Source organism: Carettochelys insculpta, chromosome 11 (assembly GCF_033958435.1).
Source record: "Carettochelys insculpta isolate YL-2023 chromosome 11, ASM3395843v1, whole genome shotgun sequence".
NCBI classification, from domain to species: Eukaryota; Metazoa; Chordata; order Testudines; family Carettochelyidae; genus Carettochelys; species Carettochelys insculpta.
This window is the reverse complement of record NC_134147.1, coordinates 12,990,908-13,006,157: the sequence shown is the minus strand read 5'-3', so window position 1 is coordinate 13,006,157 and position 15,250 is coordinate 12,990,908. Positions and strand designations below refer to the sequence as shown.

The 15,250-nt window shown below is 43.3% G+C and overlaps 1 protein-coding gene across 1 annotated transcript in view; it reads left to right on the top strand.

Annotated features, from left to right (window-relative positions):
- ACAD9 (acyl-CoA dehydrogenase family member 9) overlaps nt 1–15,250 on the top strand; it is a 99,601-nt gene that overhangs the window by 17,174 nt on the left and 67,177 nt on the right. Inside the window, exons 4-6 of the mRNA XM_075006235.1 lie at nt 3,298–3,404; nt 4,048–4,148; nt 11,127–11,205. Coding sequence (XP_074862336.1) covers nt 3,298–3,404; nt 4,048–4,148; nt 11,127–11,205 — 287 coding nt within the window. The remainder of the gene's footprint in view (nt 1–3,297; nt 3,405–4,047; nt 4,149–11,126; nt 11,206–15,250) is intronic.

Here is a 15,250-nt window from a genome sequence, read left to right as displayed (position 1 = left end):
GGCAGTCGAGGAACCCCTGGGTGGTGAAGCCTGACATGACTGCGTCCGGGTCTGCAAGATGGACAGCCCTCAGCAGGAGGATGGTGTTGATGGCCATCGTGATCCACAAGGGCCAGAGATCAAACACATACATCAGGGACTGCACCTTCCCTTCCCCCGAGCTCTCTGGGAGCTGCCCCCCCCCCCCCCCCCCCGTCAGCAAGTCTGTGTGAGGCTGGGACTGCACAGTCCCTGGGGATGGGGCTTCCCTCCCCAGCTTCACCCATCGCACCCCTGACCCTGCTCTCAAGGGTTCCCCTTGGCTGGGACACCCCCTCCCCCATGCAAGTCCTGCAGCCTGAGAGTGCTTTACCTGCATGAGGATGACCCTGATGGTGGGCTAGCCCATACCAGCCTGGTTCCTGATGGAGCAATAGCTGTTGGGGGTGGCCAGCTTCCATACGGTGATGGTGACCTGCTTCTCCAGGGGGATGGTAGGCTGTATCTGGGTGTCCTCTCTCTGGAGCACCAGGGCGAGCCAAGCGTAGAGCTCCAGGAAGGTGTCTGTTCTCATTCTGGAGCTGCTGCTGGTCATCCCAGTGCACCTCGACCAGCCGGTCCCACTAGTTACGACTGGTGCTGTATCTCCAGACCCTCCTAGTCACCCAAGGGGGTAAGCGCTGGTGGGCCTATGTGGCAGCCATCGCATGCTTCTTGAAGCCAATGCTGGGTCTGTCCCCCAGAGGAAGAGCAGGGTGGCCAGAACGACGTTCAGCAGAAGCTGCAGCCCCTGTGTGTTGGGCCCGTGCAAGCCACCCAGAGACTGCTGTGGCACCATGACTATCTGGAAAGCATCTTGCCAGCCATGCGACCCTGTGTGATGGGATTCCAGGGGGCTGTTCTGTCAAGAAAGCAGCTGGGTGGTCTGGCCACTTCCTTTCGACAGACACACTTTGCTCTGTGGACGTGATCTGTTGACAGAATTTTTGTCGGGTGACTTCTGGCAATAGCTTGCTGTACTGTAGACATAGCCCTTATGAAAAAGCTATTTGTGGTGTTAACAGCAGTTAGCTGGGTTTGTAATTGGTTACACAAAACTAGTACTTTTTATGGCCCTAGATAGTAAAATTATGCATGTGAATGCTGGAAATGCAAAGGAAAAATGTTTAGTAGGAGAAGACATGATACTTGGGTCCCCCCACACCAATTCTTTTCTGTTCCTTATACATATACTGGTTCATTTACAGCAGGAGGTCTCAAAATGGAAACAAGGTTTGAATTAATTTCTCAAAATATTTCATTTTAATGTTAGATGCAAAGATTTTTAAAAATGTTACCATGTTTTGATATAGCAATGTAAAATCCCATTTAATTAGTTACCCAGTTAAATGCAAGTTTTAACCACTTAACCAGTTAGCCAGGTGGGGAGGCTGCTGCTGGAGTGGCCTTCAGGTGGACTGCTGTGGATGAGGAGCTGCTCCACATGTGCTGGAGTGCCTCACATCTGTGGCACCACCCTCCCCTTTTCCAACCCTTCCCCCACCTCTCCCGTCCCCAGGCAAAGCCTCATCCATTTAGGGCCTGGCTTACCAGTTAAACTTTAACATCCCTAATTTAATACCCATTTGGAAAACTTCACTCAGAATAGTGGTCCGTCTGTTTTCCCATCTTCCTGATCTTTTTCTTTTCTTGTAAAGTGCAAGCCAACGTGCCTTTGCTTTCGCTATTCTTGTTCTTGTTTTCAGTACCAGCTGCAATGATATCAGCATTATACTGAGATCCACATTTGTAAGTCTGTACTCCCTCTGTTGGCTGGTTCTGCAGCTGCTGAGCAAAAAGATCAGACATGAACAACAGCTGGCTTTCTTTTAAAGTAGAAGTTGAATTTCTGTCCTAATTTGACATAAACAGGGAACTGCTGAATAGTCATTGGAGAAATAGTCTGAGGTAAACAGGATGAAGCTTAATAAGGACAAATGCAAAGTGCTCCGCTTGGGAAGGAACAATTAGTTTCACACATACAGAATGGGGAGAGACTGTCTAGGAATGACTACAGCAGAAAGGGATCTAGAGGTTATAGTGGACCACAAGCTAAATATGAGTCAACAGTGTGATGCTGTTGCAAAAAAGGCAGACATGATTCTGGGACCCATTAACAGGTGTGTTGTGAACCAGACACGAGAAGTCATTCTCCCGCTCTACTCTGCGCTGGTTAGGCCTCAGCTGGAGAATTGTGTCCAGTTCTGGGCACCACAGTTCAAGAAAGATATGGAGAAATTAGAGAGGGTCCAGAAAAGAGCAACAAGAATGATTAAAGGTCTAGCGAATGTGCCCTGTGGAGAGAGGCTGAAAGAACTGGGCTTGCTTAGTTTAGAAAAGAGAAGATTGAGGGCGACATGATAGCGGTTTTCAGGCATCTAAAAGGGTGTCATAAGGAGGAGGGAGAAAACTTGTTCGTCTGGGCCTCTTGAGGATAGAACAAGAGTCAATGGGCTTAAACTGCAGCAAGGGAGGTTTAGATTGGACATTAGGAAAAAGTTCCTAACTGTCAGGGTGGTCAAACAGTGGAATAAATTGCCAGGGGAGATTGTGGAATCTCCATTGCTGGAGATATTTAAGAACAGGTTAGATAGATGTCTATCAGGGATGGTTTAGAAAGTACTTGGTCCTGCCATTAGGGCAGGGTCCTAGACTCGATGGCCTCTTGAGGTCCCTTCCAGTCCTAGTATTCTATGATTCTATGATTGATTTTGTTTCTGATATTCAGTGGACTGAATGATGCTTGTTTTAGAGCAGGAGATTTCAAACTTTGGGCTGCAGATCCTCAGGCTAGTGTCTTTTTTTTCTCCCTTTAGTTTCCCCAGTCTTGGCTGCTCATAGCTTCTGGTGATCACCATTGCCAGCCAATGGAAGCTGCAGGAAGCCACTTGAAATTCGGAAATTCTTTCCTTGAGAGAAAGAAAGAGAGAGAGAGAGAGCGTGAGTGTACACACATAATGTACACTTGCACAACATAATGTCAGCTTGCCTGGGTAGAAAGTGTATATGCAGAAGTAATAAGGAATTTTATAAAGTGGATAAATGTGTTTCTCCTAATGATTTCATACATAAAGCATTCACTTCTGGGACAAGCTATATAGTTCAATTACAAGTAATGTACCAGTAAAGGCCTCTTCAGTATTTTTTGAGCTTTTAAAGAAACTAGTAATTTATGCTTTTTTTGTTTTTCTGTACTTGAAAGTATTTCTCTCTGTAGAGACAGCTCTTAGAGCAGGGAAATGACTGAAGAAAAACACTTTTTTTTTTTTCTCCCACCAGGTGGACTTGGTCTCTCAAATACAATGTACGCACGTTTAGGAGAAATAATTTCTCTAGATGGATCTGTTGCAGTTACTTTGGCAGCTCATCAAGCAATAGGGCTTAAGGTAACATTGGGTTATTGATTTGTTATACATGACTTATAGATGAGATGAACTTACAATGAAGAGTTGATTGCATAGGGGGGTCTTAATTTCCTTTTAATAAGAAATTGTAAATAACTTCTACCTGTGCATGGGAAATCAAGGGTTGCATTTTAAATTCATACGGGTCTACTGTAATTTTTCAAGAATGATCATCCCAACACATGGATCTTGGAGTGATCTGAGATCTGCTGATGAAAAGTGCTGTAAAGAACAAAGTACAGGTTGAACCTCTGTAGTCCAGCACCCTTGGGACCTGACTGTTGCCTACCGCTAGGATGAAGGAACTAGTTCAGATTCTGTTTGTGTACCTAATCAATTTGAGATGGACATTGAGGATTTCAGTTGTGATAATAGGTTATTAATATTTTGTTCAAAAGGAAGCGGTCTAATACCAACTTATTTGAAGTAAGCAGTTAAATCAGCTATGTGATAATACCTTTATTAATTGGAAATTAGTATGTCAGTTTCACTCTTACCATTTTAATGATACCTAATTACGTAATGCACGGTTTTTCTGTATATCACTAATTAAACATTGTAGAAGGGTGCTTTTACTTCTTATGCATAATGCCAGGGTAAGTCTCTTATTCATGTCTTTGTCTAGGGAATCCTGATTGCTGGCACCGATGAGCAGAAGGCAAAGTATCTCCCCAAACTGGCATCTGGGGAGTATATTGCAGCTTTTTGCCTTACAGAACCAGGAAGGTAACTTCTTTATTTTTACAACTAAAATGGTTTTATTTTTGTCATGACCTTTAGGTTGCTTTGTTATAATGGCATGTATTTACCCTATATAAAATCTATTCTATTTGTGTGATTTTTTTTTTTAAGGGGCATGTTACCAATAAGTGATAGAGTAGAAGTTTGGAAATGGAGCTTGTTCATAATGCTGAAATGTCCATAGCTAAGAACAAGATGAACTTACAGTCCATTTGTCCAATCCATATTTTCTTAACTTATGGGCAAGAGTGTTGTGGGAGACTATCAAAAGCTTTGCTTAAGGTATATCACATCCATTGACTTCCCCAGGTCCACAGAGCCAGTTACCTCATTATAGAAGCTAATCAGATTGGTCAGGCATGTCTTGCCCTTGGTGAATCTATATTGCCTGCTCTTGATCACTTTCCTCTCTTCCAAGTGCTTCTGAATGGAGGAGCCCCTCTATAATTTTTCTGGGGACTGAGGTAAGGCTGACGAGTCTATAGTTCCCTGGATTGTCCTCCTTTCCCTTTGTAATGATGGGCACTGCCTTTGCCTTTTTCCAGTCATCCAGGATCTCTTCTGATCACCATGAATTTTCAAATTTAATAGCCAGGGGATCTGCAATGACATTTGCCAATTCCCTCAGTAGTCTTGGATGTATTAAATCTGGACCCATGGATTTGTGTTTGTCTAGCTTTCCTAAATAGCTCTTAACCTATTTTTTTCCCCATCGAGGGCTTCCTACCTCCTTCCCATATCTGTGAAGACTGAGGCAATAAATAAATTGAACACTTCAGCCTTTCTCTTATCTCTCATCAGGTTACCTCCCTCATCCAGTAACAGCCCCACACCCTCCCTGATCACTTTCTTGTTAGGATACCTATAGAAACCCTTCTTGTTGCCCTTCGCATTCCTTGCTAGCTGCAGTTCCAATTGTTCTTTTGCTTTTCTGATTACTCTCTGGCATTGTCCAGCCATATATTTACACACTTCCTTGGACAGATAACTTAAGTTTCCACTTTGTATATGCATCCCTTTTGAGTTGAAGCTCACCAAGGATTTTCCTTGTAAGCCAAGCTGGTTTCCTACTATATTTACTTTCCTTACTGTGCATCAGGATGGTTTGTTCCTGTGCCTTCAATAAGACCTCTTTAAAATACTGCCAGTTCTCCTGAGCAAGTTTCCCAGGAGATCCTGCCCATCAGTTCTCTGAGAGTTGAAGTGTGCTCTTCTGAAATCATAGAATGATAGAACAATAGAGCTGGAAGAGACCTAAGAAGCCATCAAGTCCAGCCGCCTGCCCAAGGCAGGACCAAACCCCATCAGATCAGCCCAGCCAGGGCTTTGTCGAGCTGAGACTTAAACACCTCCATGGATGGAGACTCCACTACTTCCCTAGGTAGACCATTCCAATGCTTCATCACCCTCCTAGTGAAAAAATTTTTCCTTATGTTCAACCTGGACCTTCCCAACTGCAACTTGAGACAATTGTTCCGTGTTCTGCCGTCCGTGACCACGGCGAACAGCCTCTCTCCAGACTCTTTGCAACCTCCCTTCAGTAGTTGAAGGCTGTTATCAAATCCCCCCTCAGTCTTCTCTTCTGCAAACTAAACAGTCCCAATTCCTGCAACCTTTCCTCATAGGTCATATGCTCCAGCCCCCTAATTATTTTGGTCGCCCTCTGCTGTACCCTCTCCAGTGTGTCCACATCCTTCCTATAATTGGGGGCCCAGAACTGGATACAGTAATCCAGATGCAGCCCCACCAAAGCTGAATAAAGGGGAATAATCACTTCTCTGGATCTACTGGCAACACTCCTCTTGATGCAACCCAATATGCCATGAGCCTTCTTGGCTACAATGGCTCACTGCTAACTCATGTCCAGCTTCTTGTCCACAACAACTCCCTTTCTGTAGAACTAGTACTAAACCAGTCGGACCCCAGTCTGTAATAATGCTTGGCATTCTTCTGGTCCAAGTGCAGAACTTCACAATTGTCCTTATTGAACCTCATCAGATTTCTTGTGGCCCATTCTTCTAATTTGTCTAAGTCACTCTGGACCCTGTCCCTACCCTCCAGCATATCTACCTCTCCCCCTAGCTTATTGTCATCTGCAAACTTGCTGAGGGTGCAATCCAACCCCTCATCCAGGTAATTGATAAATATGTTGAACAGAACTGGGCCCAGAACCGAACCTTGGGGCACTCCACTAGAAATCGACTGACATTGAGCCGTTGATCACTACCCGCTGGGCCCGACCTTCTAGCCAGCTTTCTATCTATCTTACCGTCCATTTATCCAGTCCACATTCCTTTTAACTTGCTGACAAGAATATTGTGGGAGACCATATCAAAAGCTTTGCTAAAGTCAGGATAAATCACATCCATTGATTTTTCCCCTATCCACAGAGCCAGTTATCTCATCATAGAAACTAATCAGATTGGTCTGTATCTTACTGCTCACCTTTCTTCCTTTTGTCAGAATCCTGAATCTACCATCTCATGATTGCTGCAGCCCAGGTTGCCACCCACTAGTTCTTCCCCATTTGTGAGCAGGAGGTCAAGCTGCGTACGCACAGCCCTTTGTCAGTTCCTTCAGCACTTGAACCAGGAAGATATCCCCAACATTCTCCAAAAACTTCCTGAATTGCTGTGTGCTGCTGGATCGGTCTCCCAACAAATGTCTGGGTGATTCAAGTGTCTCCTGAAAACCAGGGCCTGTGATCTGGAAGCATCTCTTAGATGTCTGCAGAAATCCTCATCCAGCTGATCTGGTGGTCTATAGCAGTCACCAACCACATCACCTCTGTTGCTTCCACCTCTAAGCTTAACGTAAAGACTCTCAGCTGGCTTTTCTCCCTCCGTATACTGGAGCTGTGAGCAACCATACTGCTCTCTCACATATAGTGCAACTACTACTACTCCTTTTCTCCCCTGCCTGTCCTTCCTGAACAGTTTATAGCCTTCCATGACAGTGCTCCAGTTATGCGAATCATCCCACAAGTGTCTGTTATTCCAATCACTTAATACTACTTTGACAGTGCCAGGGCCTCTAATTCTTCCTGTTTGTTTCCCAGGCTTCTTGCATTTGTGTACAAACACCTTTGATAGTTAGCTGATTGGCCTACCATCTCCTTTCAAACCAGGGGTCCTCCTTTGTTGTCCTGCCTCCTTCCCCACTTACCTCAGGGCTTGTGTCACCATGCCCCGATGAACCTATTTTAAAGCCCTCCTCACTAGGTTTGCAAGCCTGCCTGCAGGTTTGCTCTTTCCTCTCTTCATTAGGTGAATCCCTTCTTTTCCTAGCCACCCTTATTCCTGAAACAGAATATCGTGGTTGAAGAAACCAGGTCCTCCGTCTCCAATACCATGTGTGCAACCATGCATTTCCTTCCATGATTCAACAATCTCTGCCTGGACCCCTTCCTTCAATAGACGAGAACACCACTTGCACTCCATATTCCTTGATAATCCATGGTGACCTGCTCAAGGTCATTCTTTGCTGTGCCATTAGTTCCTACATGGAAAAGTAGGAAGGGGTAATAATTTTCAGGTTTGATTTTTGGAAGTCTCTCTGTCACATCCTGGATTCTAGCTCCTGGGAAGCAGCAAACGTCCTGAGATTCCAGATCTGGATGGTAGATGGATGACTCCATCCCTCTTAGGAGGGAGTCTCTTACTACTAGTAGCTATCTTCTTCCTTTGGGGGTGGTGGTCACAGAACTGTCATCCCTAGGACTACACATCCCATGCCTTCCAGTCACTGGGGTCTTCTTCTGATCCCTTCCCTGAGAGGTCTCTGCCACAGCATTCTCCACCATATCACCGGAGCAGAGAGCCAGAAAGCAGTTGCTTACCTTTACCAGAATTGGAAATATCAGAACTGGCTTTCTTCTCATGGAGGTTACATATTTCCAGTTTCCTTCCTTGTTCTGTACTGCCCTCACTTGTTGCTCAGCCTGCTGTGCCTGTGGGACTAAATGCTGCCTTCTGTCAAGCAAGCCTTCACCACCTTTGATGGGCTGGAGGGTTGCTATTTGCACCTCAAGTCCACTAATCTTTTCTTCCAAGATGGCGACCAGCCTGCACTTGGTACGTGCGAAATTCCCTTCTGTCTTCTGGGGGGAAAACAAACATAGCACATACTGTGCAGGTCACAACAGCTGACTATTCAGTAGACTTGTCACTATCTATTTTTCCCTTTCTTCAGAGAATTTCCTCAGATGATAGTAGTGCCACCTTGAAGGGCAGAGGAGAAACAAAACTATTTTAAAAAAAAAACAAAAAACCAAATAATATGGGGCTCCCCCGCGAGGCAAATTCCCCTGTGTGCAGCCCCCGTTTCAGTTCCCAGCTGGTCACACTCCTGCTGGTTGCTAGCCTCTGGCTGGTGAAGCTGTCTCTCCTCTGGTCCCTCCTACTGCTGGTGACTCGCAGTGGGAGAATATAATATATTTTTTCTCTCTCTCCTCCTCTCCCCCCGCCCCCCCCAACACACACACACAATGCCACAGACGGTTTAGGAAAATGAAATTCAAACAATCAGCCTAGCAATCAAACTTACCCACAAGTAACTGAGATCGGTCAGTAACTGGAATTCACACAAACAGCCCAGGAAACAAACATACCCTAGAGCTCTCACCTGGTTCAATGGGGGGTTCACCTTCTCTTCCAGCAGACTCCTCTGTTAGCAGCTCCCTATTTGCAGCTTCAAGCTGGTCAGTCTCCCGCTGGTCACTAGCCTCATTTCCAGTTTTTGTTTGGTTGTAGATATGATTTAGACATGGTGGATAGTGTCTACCTACAAATATCAGAGTATCTGATTATGCTGTGATTGTTAAAGTGGTATGAAAAAAAGCCTTTGCACACTTGAGCAACATGTGCTGTATTTTTAATTTTGCTGTAAATTCTGTTTTAGAATGGATAAATCTGCAGTGGACTTTTGCCTAGAATTTTCTGGAACTTCTTGCATTATTAATTTACTTGGAGTACTGTCAGGCAGCAACCTCAGCATAGTTAAGATGCTCTTTCAATCACGAGCGAGACTTTGACGTTCCCCCTACAGTCTTTCTCCCCCTGACATTTTGCAGATGTGGGCTGTATTGGCAAAGATTATTTTTAGAGATTCAGGCAAATGATTTTGAAGTGTCCCTTGCAGGCAGGAGCAGAAGAGGAGAATAGGTGATAATCATGTTTTGAAAATTCTTCCAACATTTATTTAGCTAATTAACTTAATCTTGAGTGAACAGAGGTGCAATCTGTGAAGAGAAGGAAATATTTCAGAAGTTACTTGGTGGCAAATAACATCAGAGAGTTCCAGTTGCTACCCAACATTTAGAGGGCGTATGGTTTACATAGGTGGACACCTAGCTTTCATTTATCAGACTCAATTATATAAAGCACAGAGGTCCAAAAATTGTTATCAAGGTTGACAGATCAGAAGAGCAGAGGAGGTGGCAGGAGTGGGGTGTGAGATGGGGAAGTCAAAAGTTAGATAGACAAAGTATGTAAAAGTCTTTATAATGGGCCAGGTAACAACTGTCCTGGCTCAAATCATGTGTTAATGTGTCAAATTTGAATATAAATGAGAGTTCTGAGCGCGCTCTCTGTAAACAATCACTTAAGTTCATTTTCAGTAAAACACAGGTCATTAACAGAATGTCCACTCCGTTAAAGTGCTGGCTGACAGGTTTGTGAGTTAGGAGTTTTTTTATGTCTATTTTGTGTCAATTCATTCTTTGTCAAAGAGTGTTTGAAGTCTGTCCAATATAAATGGTGTGTGGGCATTGTTGGCACATGATGGCATATATGACATTAGTTGAGGAACAGGAGAATGTGCCCGTGATTCTGTGAATAGCATGGTGATCATGTGAATAACATTTACAACAAGAAGGCCTGTGGCACATTATAGACTAGCAGATATTTTGGAGCATAATCTTTCGTGGGCAAAGACCCGCTTCATCAGATGCAGATGCATGAAAGCTTATGCTCCAAAATATGTTAGTCTATAAGGTGCCACAGGCCTTCATGTTGTTCTTGAAGATACAGACTAACACAGCTGCCTCTCTGATACTTTTCAACATTTAGTTAGTTAGCAGAGGAGAAGGTGTCTGAATTTATTGAACAAGGAGCATTTAGACTCTCCCCATTGTTCCCCTGGAAGTCAATATAATTGATCTTCTGCATTTGTACAATAATATATACAGTGGTCACAGATGTTTTTTTTCTGTTGTGCATTGCTTTCTTTCAGTTTGTGTGACAATATAATATCACTATGACTTATGGGCAGCTCTTTCTGTGCTTCAAACCAGCTATGTGTTGACTCTGGGTATTTTCCCCTGTGTTCAAGTGCTTCAAAATACAGCAAAGTGAAGCTGCTTATCAAGGGTTTATGTATTTAAAACATTTTAGCTGTTCCTAATCAACATGTAATCATACAGTGTAAAATAAATAGGGCTCCTGAGAGAGCTGTCTTCAGAGGACTTCTAGGGATGTTAACATGTAACTGGTTAAGTCTCTTTCTAAATGGATGAAGCTTACTGTTAACCACTGGGAGCTGGAGCTTCTCGCTGCCCACCATGAGCACGGGTTTGCTCCAGCTTGGCATGGCCTGCCCACAGGTGTGGGGGTGGCAGGGAAGGACAGTTGCCTAACCCAGCTGGAGCAGCCCCTGTCCACAATGGGCCCGCTATGGGCTGGGGCTCTCTAGCTCGGCCAGACCTCCCCGTTGTCCTGTCCAGCCATGCCCCCCACCCCACTTAATAGTTAACCGGTTAAACTTAATATTTAATTGGTTTAATAATTAAACAGGATTTTACATCCCTGTCTTCTTCAGCAGCCTGGGATTTAGAAAGTTATGCTTTTATTTAGAAACTGAACTTCAGAGATCAAAGTTTGAAAATTTGGACTATATCTGTATTCCTTATATTGTATAAGTGTTTCTGGAAAACAAGCAAATTTTAACTGTTTCTTGGACTTCCAGTGGAAGTGATGCAGCATCCATCCAGACGAGAGCTACCATGAGTGAAGATGGGAAAAGCTTTTTACTAAATGGCTCAAAGGTATTTATCCATACAAGTATTCGTGTATGTGAGCATCATATGAAGCATCCCTTCCTCATGGATCTAGTTTGATCATCTTGTTCTTCCAAATGAGAACTTAGCTTGGCAGCTTTGTTTCATTTCTGAGCATTCCAAGCTAGTCAAGGATTGTGTCATAAAATTAGCTCAATCTATCATGAGAGCAAAAGAAATTACTATGCAGAGCATGGGTGTCCAACCTTTAGCTGGCCTGGGCCGCATTGAGTGAAGAGGAATTGTCTTGGGCCGCATATAAAATATATAATATAGTTAATGTATATAAATAACAAACTTCCTTTTTTAATATTTTTTATTATAACATTAAAACAAAAGAGGGCAATATAAACATAAAACTAGTGGGATATTTGAGCTTGTTTTTGTGAAACCAATGCATCAATGTCTGGTTCGATGGAAGTGGTTGCAATTCTTAGTGAGTTCTCAAGGTGCTCGTCAGAAAATTTTGATCTAATTTTACTCATGTGCTTCATCCTTGGGAAAAAAGTTGTTCACAAATGTACGTACTGCTAAAAAGCGATGACATGAATAAGGCGTGATTGTGAAGCGAGGGATATTTTTCTCTGGGAACATAGGACTTATAAAAGTCTAGTAAAGAGACATGATCAAATTTTTCTTTGAGTTGAATGTCTGATTGCAACTCTATACATTCCATTTGAAAATGCGCAGGTAATGTATTTATGTCGACTGAAAGTGGAGTCGCAAATATACCAAAAAATTGATGATTTTTTTGAAAATCTTGAAACCTATTATCAAATTCCTGTATCAAAACGGAAAGCAAGGCTGCATATTTTTCACTGTTCACAGGACTGTGTTTAGCCAATGTATCAAAATGCATAAAATTATTTTGCCATAACTTGAGCTAGCCATAATTTAAATTTCTTTTCGAACACTGTTATGGTTTGAAACACAGCACAGAAGTTGATTTTTCACCTTGAAGATGCATGTTTAACTCATTTAAATGAGCGGTCAAATCCATCAAAAATGCTAAATCTGTGAGCCATTTTCATCTTCAAATTCTGGCACAAATTTTCCTTTTGATTCCATAAATGACTTGATTTCATTTCTCAAATTATAAAATCTTTTCAACATTGTACCCCGACTTAGCCACCTTACTTCAGAAAAGTAAATGATGTCCCCATAATCAGCATCCATACTTTTAAGGAACTCCTGGAATTGGCGATGATTCAATCCCCTGGATCTTATGAAATTCACAGCTTTGATGACAATTTGCATGACATCATGATTTTTAAAGCTTTTGCACATAAATTTTCTTGATGTACGATGCAGTGATATTTCATCAAACGTGAGTTGCCGGCGGCAATTGCACCGTCTTCTATTAGTTTTATAAGTCCCTCTTTTTTTTACCAACCATAGCCAGGGTGCCATCAGTAGCTATACCAGATATGCTGGCAAAGGTTAAAGAAAATCGCTTTAATGTAATTTTTAGTGCTTCGTACAAATCAAGAGATTTAGTTGTCTTTTAATGGCACTATTGGCACGGAAAACGTTGTTATATTCTGATCTCATAGAGACATTGTTTTGTAAATGAATGCTTATTGATGTTCTCATAAGGTTCAATATTGAATTTAGCATTGTTAGTGAATCCTCCTTAATTTTCAGTATTGTCTTGTTAATGAGATTCTGTTCATGTTCTATATGACCAAATAACTCTACCTTCCTGTAATTTACTTTTTGTTAATAATCTATTGGTACTTGACCTCCTGCTCAATAGGGAATTACCAGAGCGGAATGGCATAAGACCAGTAAGAATTCAGTTTGAGCTGGAGAAATGGATAAAGGGAGTATGAGAAACTCTCCCCTGGTTTGTTGGGAGGGGGGATGAACAAAGGAGGAGAGAGGTATAAGTATTGCTCATCTCTTGTTGCAAGGGGTGCAGGCTTTGAGGAGAGATCCCCCTGCACCTTACTTGGCATGCCAAATAAAGATTCTTCTTCCTCTCTCGGTGTGTTATTGGGCCAGCGTTGCATACCGGGCACGAACTGCCACTGTGCCACCTTAAGAAGGAGGCAACAGCACCAAAGAAGCCATTTCTTCAGTGAGATTGTATTTGTTATCAATACCCCTAATAAAAATGGCAAGTTGAGCTGTATCTGTAGCATCTGTTCTTTCATCTGTCGCCAAAGCATAAAATTTGAAACTAGCAGCTTTACTCTCCAAATCTCTTTCGATAGATTTTCCTATTTCTTCAATTTGCCTGGCTATAGTCTGGCGAGACACTGATTTTTAGAATAGTCCGTTTTTTTTGTCAGGACAAATTATATCTGCCACGCTTTCCATACATTGCTTAATAAACTCACCATCAGTAAATGGTTTTGATTTTTTTGCAGTCAGATTTGCTACCACATAACTAGCTTTCGCAATAGTCTGTTTGAGTTGTAATTTTTTAAAAAAAAAATTGAGATGACAGACTTTTTTTTTTCCAGTTCCACTATTTTGTCTTTACGAAACATTCCTTGATATGCATCGAATTTGGCCTCATTACTAGCTGTCCAGGGCCGCATGCGGCCCACGGGCCGGACACACCTGATGCAGAGAATACCTTTGCTAAGCCTTGGTAAAAAGATGAGGAAGGTATCCTGCTGTGAATGTGCATTTTCTTCTCTTCATTTTCCCATTCTGTTTCTGGCTTTATTCTGTGAAGACGACTGGACGCTCAGGTGAGGAGGAAACCTGAAATCCTTTTTTCAGTTCTCTCTGCTCAAGGTTTTGTTGAATACTTTACCTTTCCTTTAAACACTGACTTGGAAGTAGAGCTGGTCAGGACATTTTACCACATTATATATGCTGTGTCAGCAAAGCCAAATATTTTGCTGGCACACACTGGTTCTGACGAAGTTTCAATGTATGAACACGTTGCTTGTTAGGGAACTGACCTGGCATGTGGAAGACCCAAGTTCAAGTCCCTGTTCTGCCTGAGTCAGAACAGGGTTTTGTTTGTTTTCATTGCAGGTCATTCTGAAACTAATGGAGCAGGGCCTTGAAGCTGGCTAACTGCACCCTTGACACACCATCTTCTTAGCCCCCTTCACTTCCTCTTAATGTTTCAGGCTTTATATCCATCATCGTTCTTGGTGGAGACCCATATCTTTCCCACTCCAGACATTGGGTGTAAACTTACAGTCCCTTTGCACCTCACGGTTATTGCCCCAACAGTCCAGATGGGGCTGAAATACCTGTGTTCCATGCAAGACTGTAGTTCTCCCCACTCTTTGTTCTCCAAGGGGGTATTACAGAATGTACCAGTTATCAACCAGCCTTCACAAACCCAAGGGTTTGTGTTCCTAGGGTGGGGGCCTGCAACCAAAATAGTGAGGAGAGTTATTTTTTTTCAAATTCAGTTACAAAATCAATCCTTCAAGAGCTGCAATGCACATGAATATAAGACAGTCCTTAATAAATAACAGCAAACCGTGCTTTTTATCACCTCAATTTTAAGAACAATGCACACAATTTGTACCAGTTAGAAAGTGATGTTACCCACATCCTGCAAACCTGCCCCCATCCCTAGGATAAACCCACCCCCCAGGTCCCAACCTCCCTCACCACTGCTCCCAGGCTTAACTCCTTTGAGCTTCAACCTCCCCCCACCCTGCCCCTGCCTGCAGACTTAACTTGCCTCAGTGCATAAGGTTCTGCAGCAGCTACCACAGTCTCCACACACTGCTCCCTGCCGTCTCCTCCTCCTTATTGGCGCGGTTGTGCTGCTCCAGCAGGGCCAGGCTTGGCCACCCTCCCACTAGCTCTCCTGCCATCTTAAACTCATGCCCACGTGGGGTGGTTCCCTGCCCAGCTGGCTTTCTGTCTCGGCTCCTTGCCATGGCTGACTGCTCAGCAGCTCCAGCTGCCATCGCTTGGACAAAATATCTAAATTTAGTTGACTCAGTGGCAGGCAACTGAATTTAGATTTTTGTTTAAGTGGCGGCAGCCTCCAGAGCTACAAGAGGAGTCAGTGGTGGCAGCTCTAGGAGCCACAAGTGGTTGCTTATAG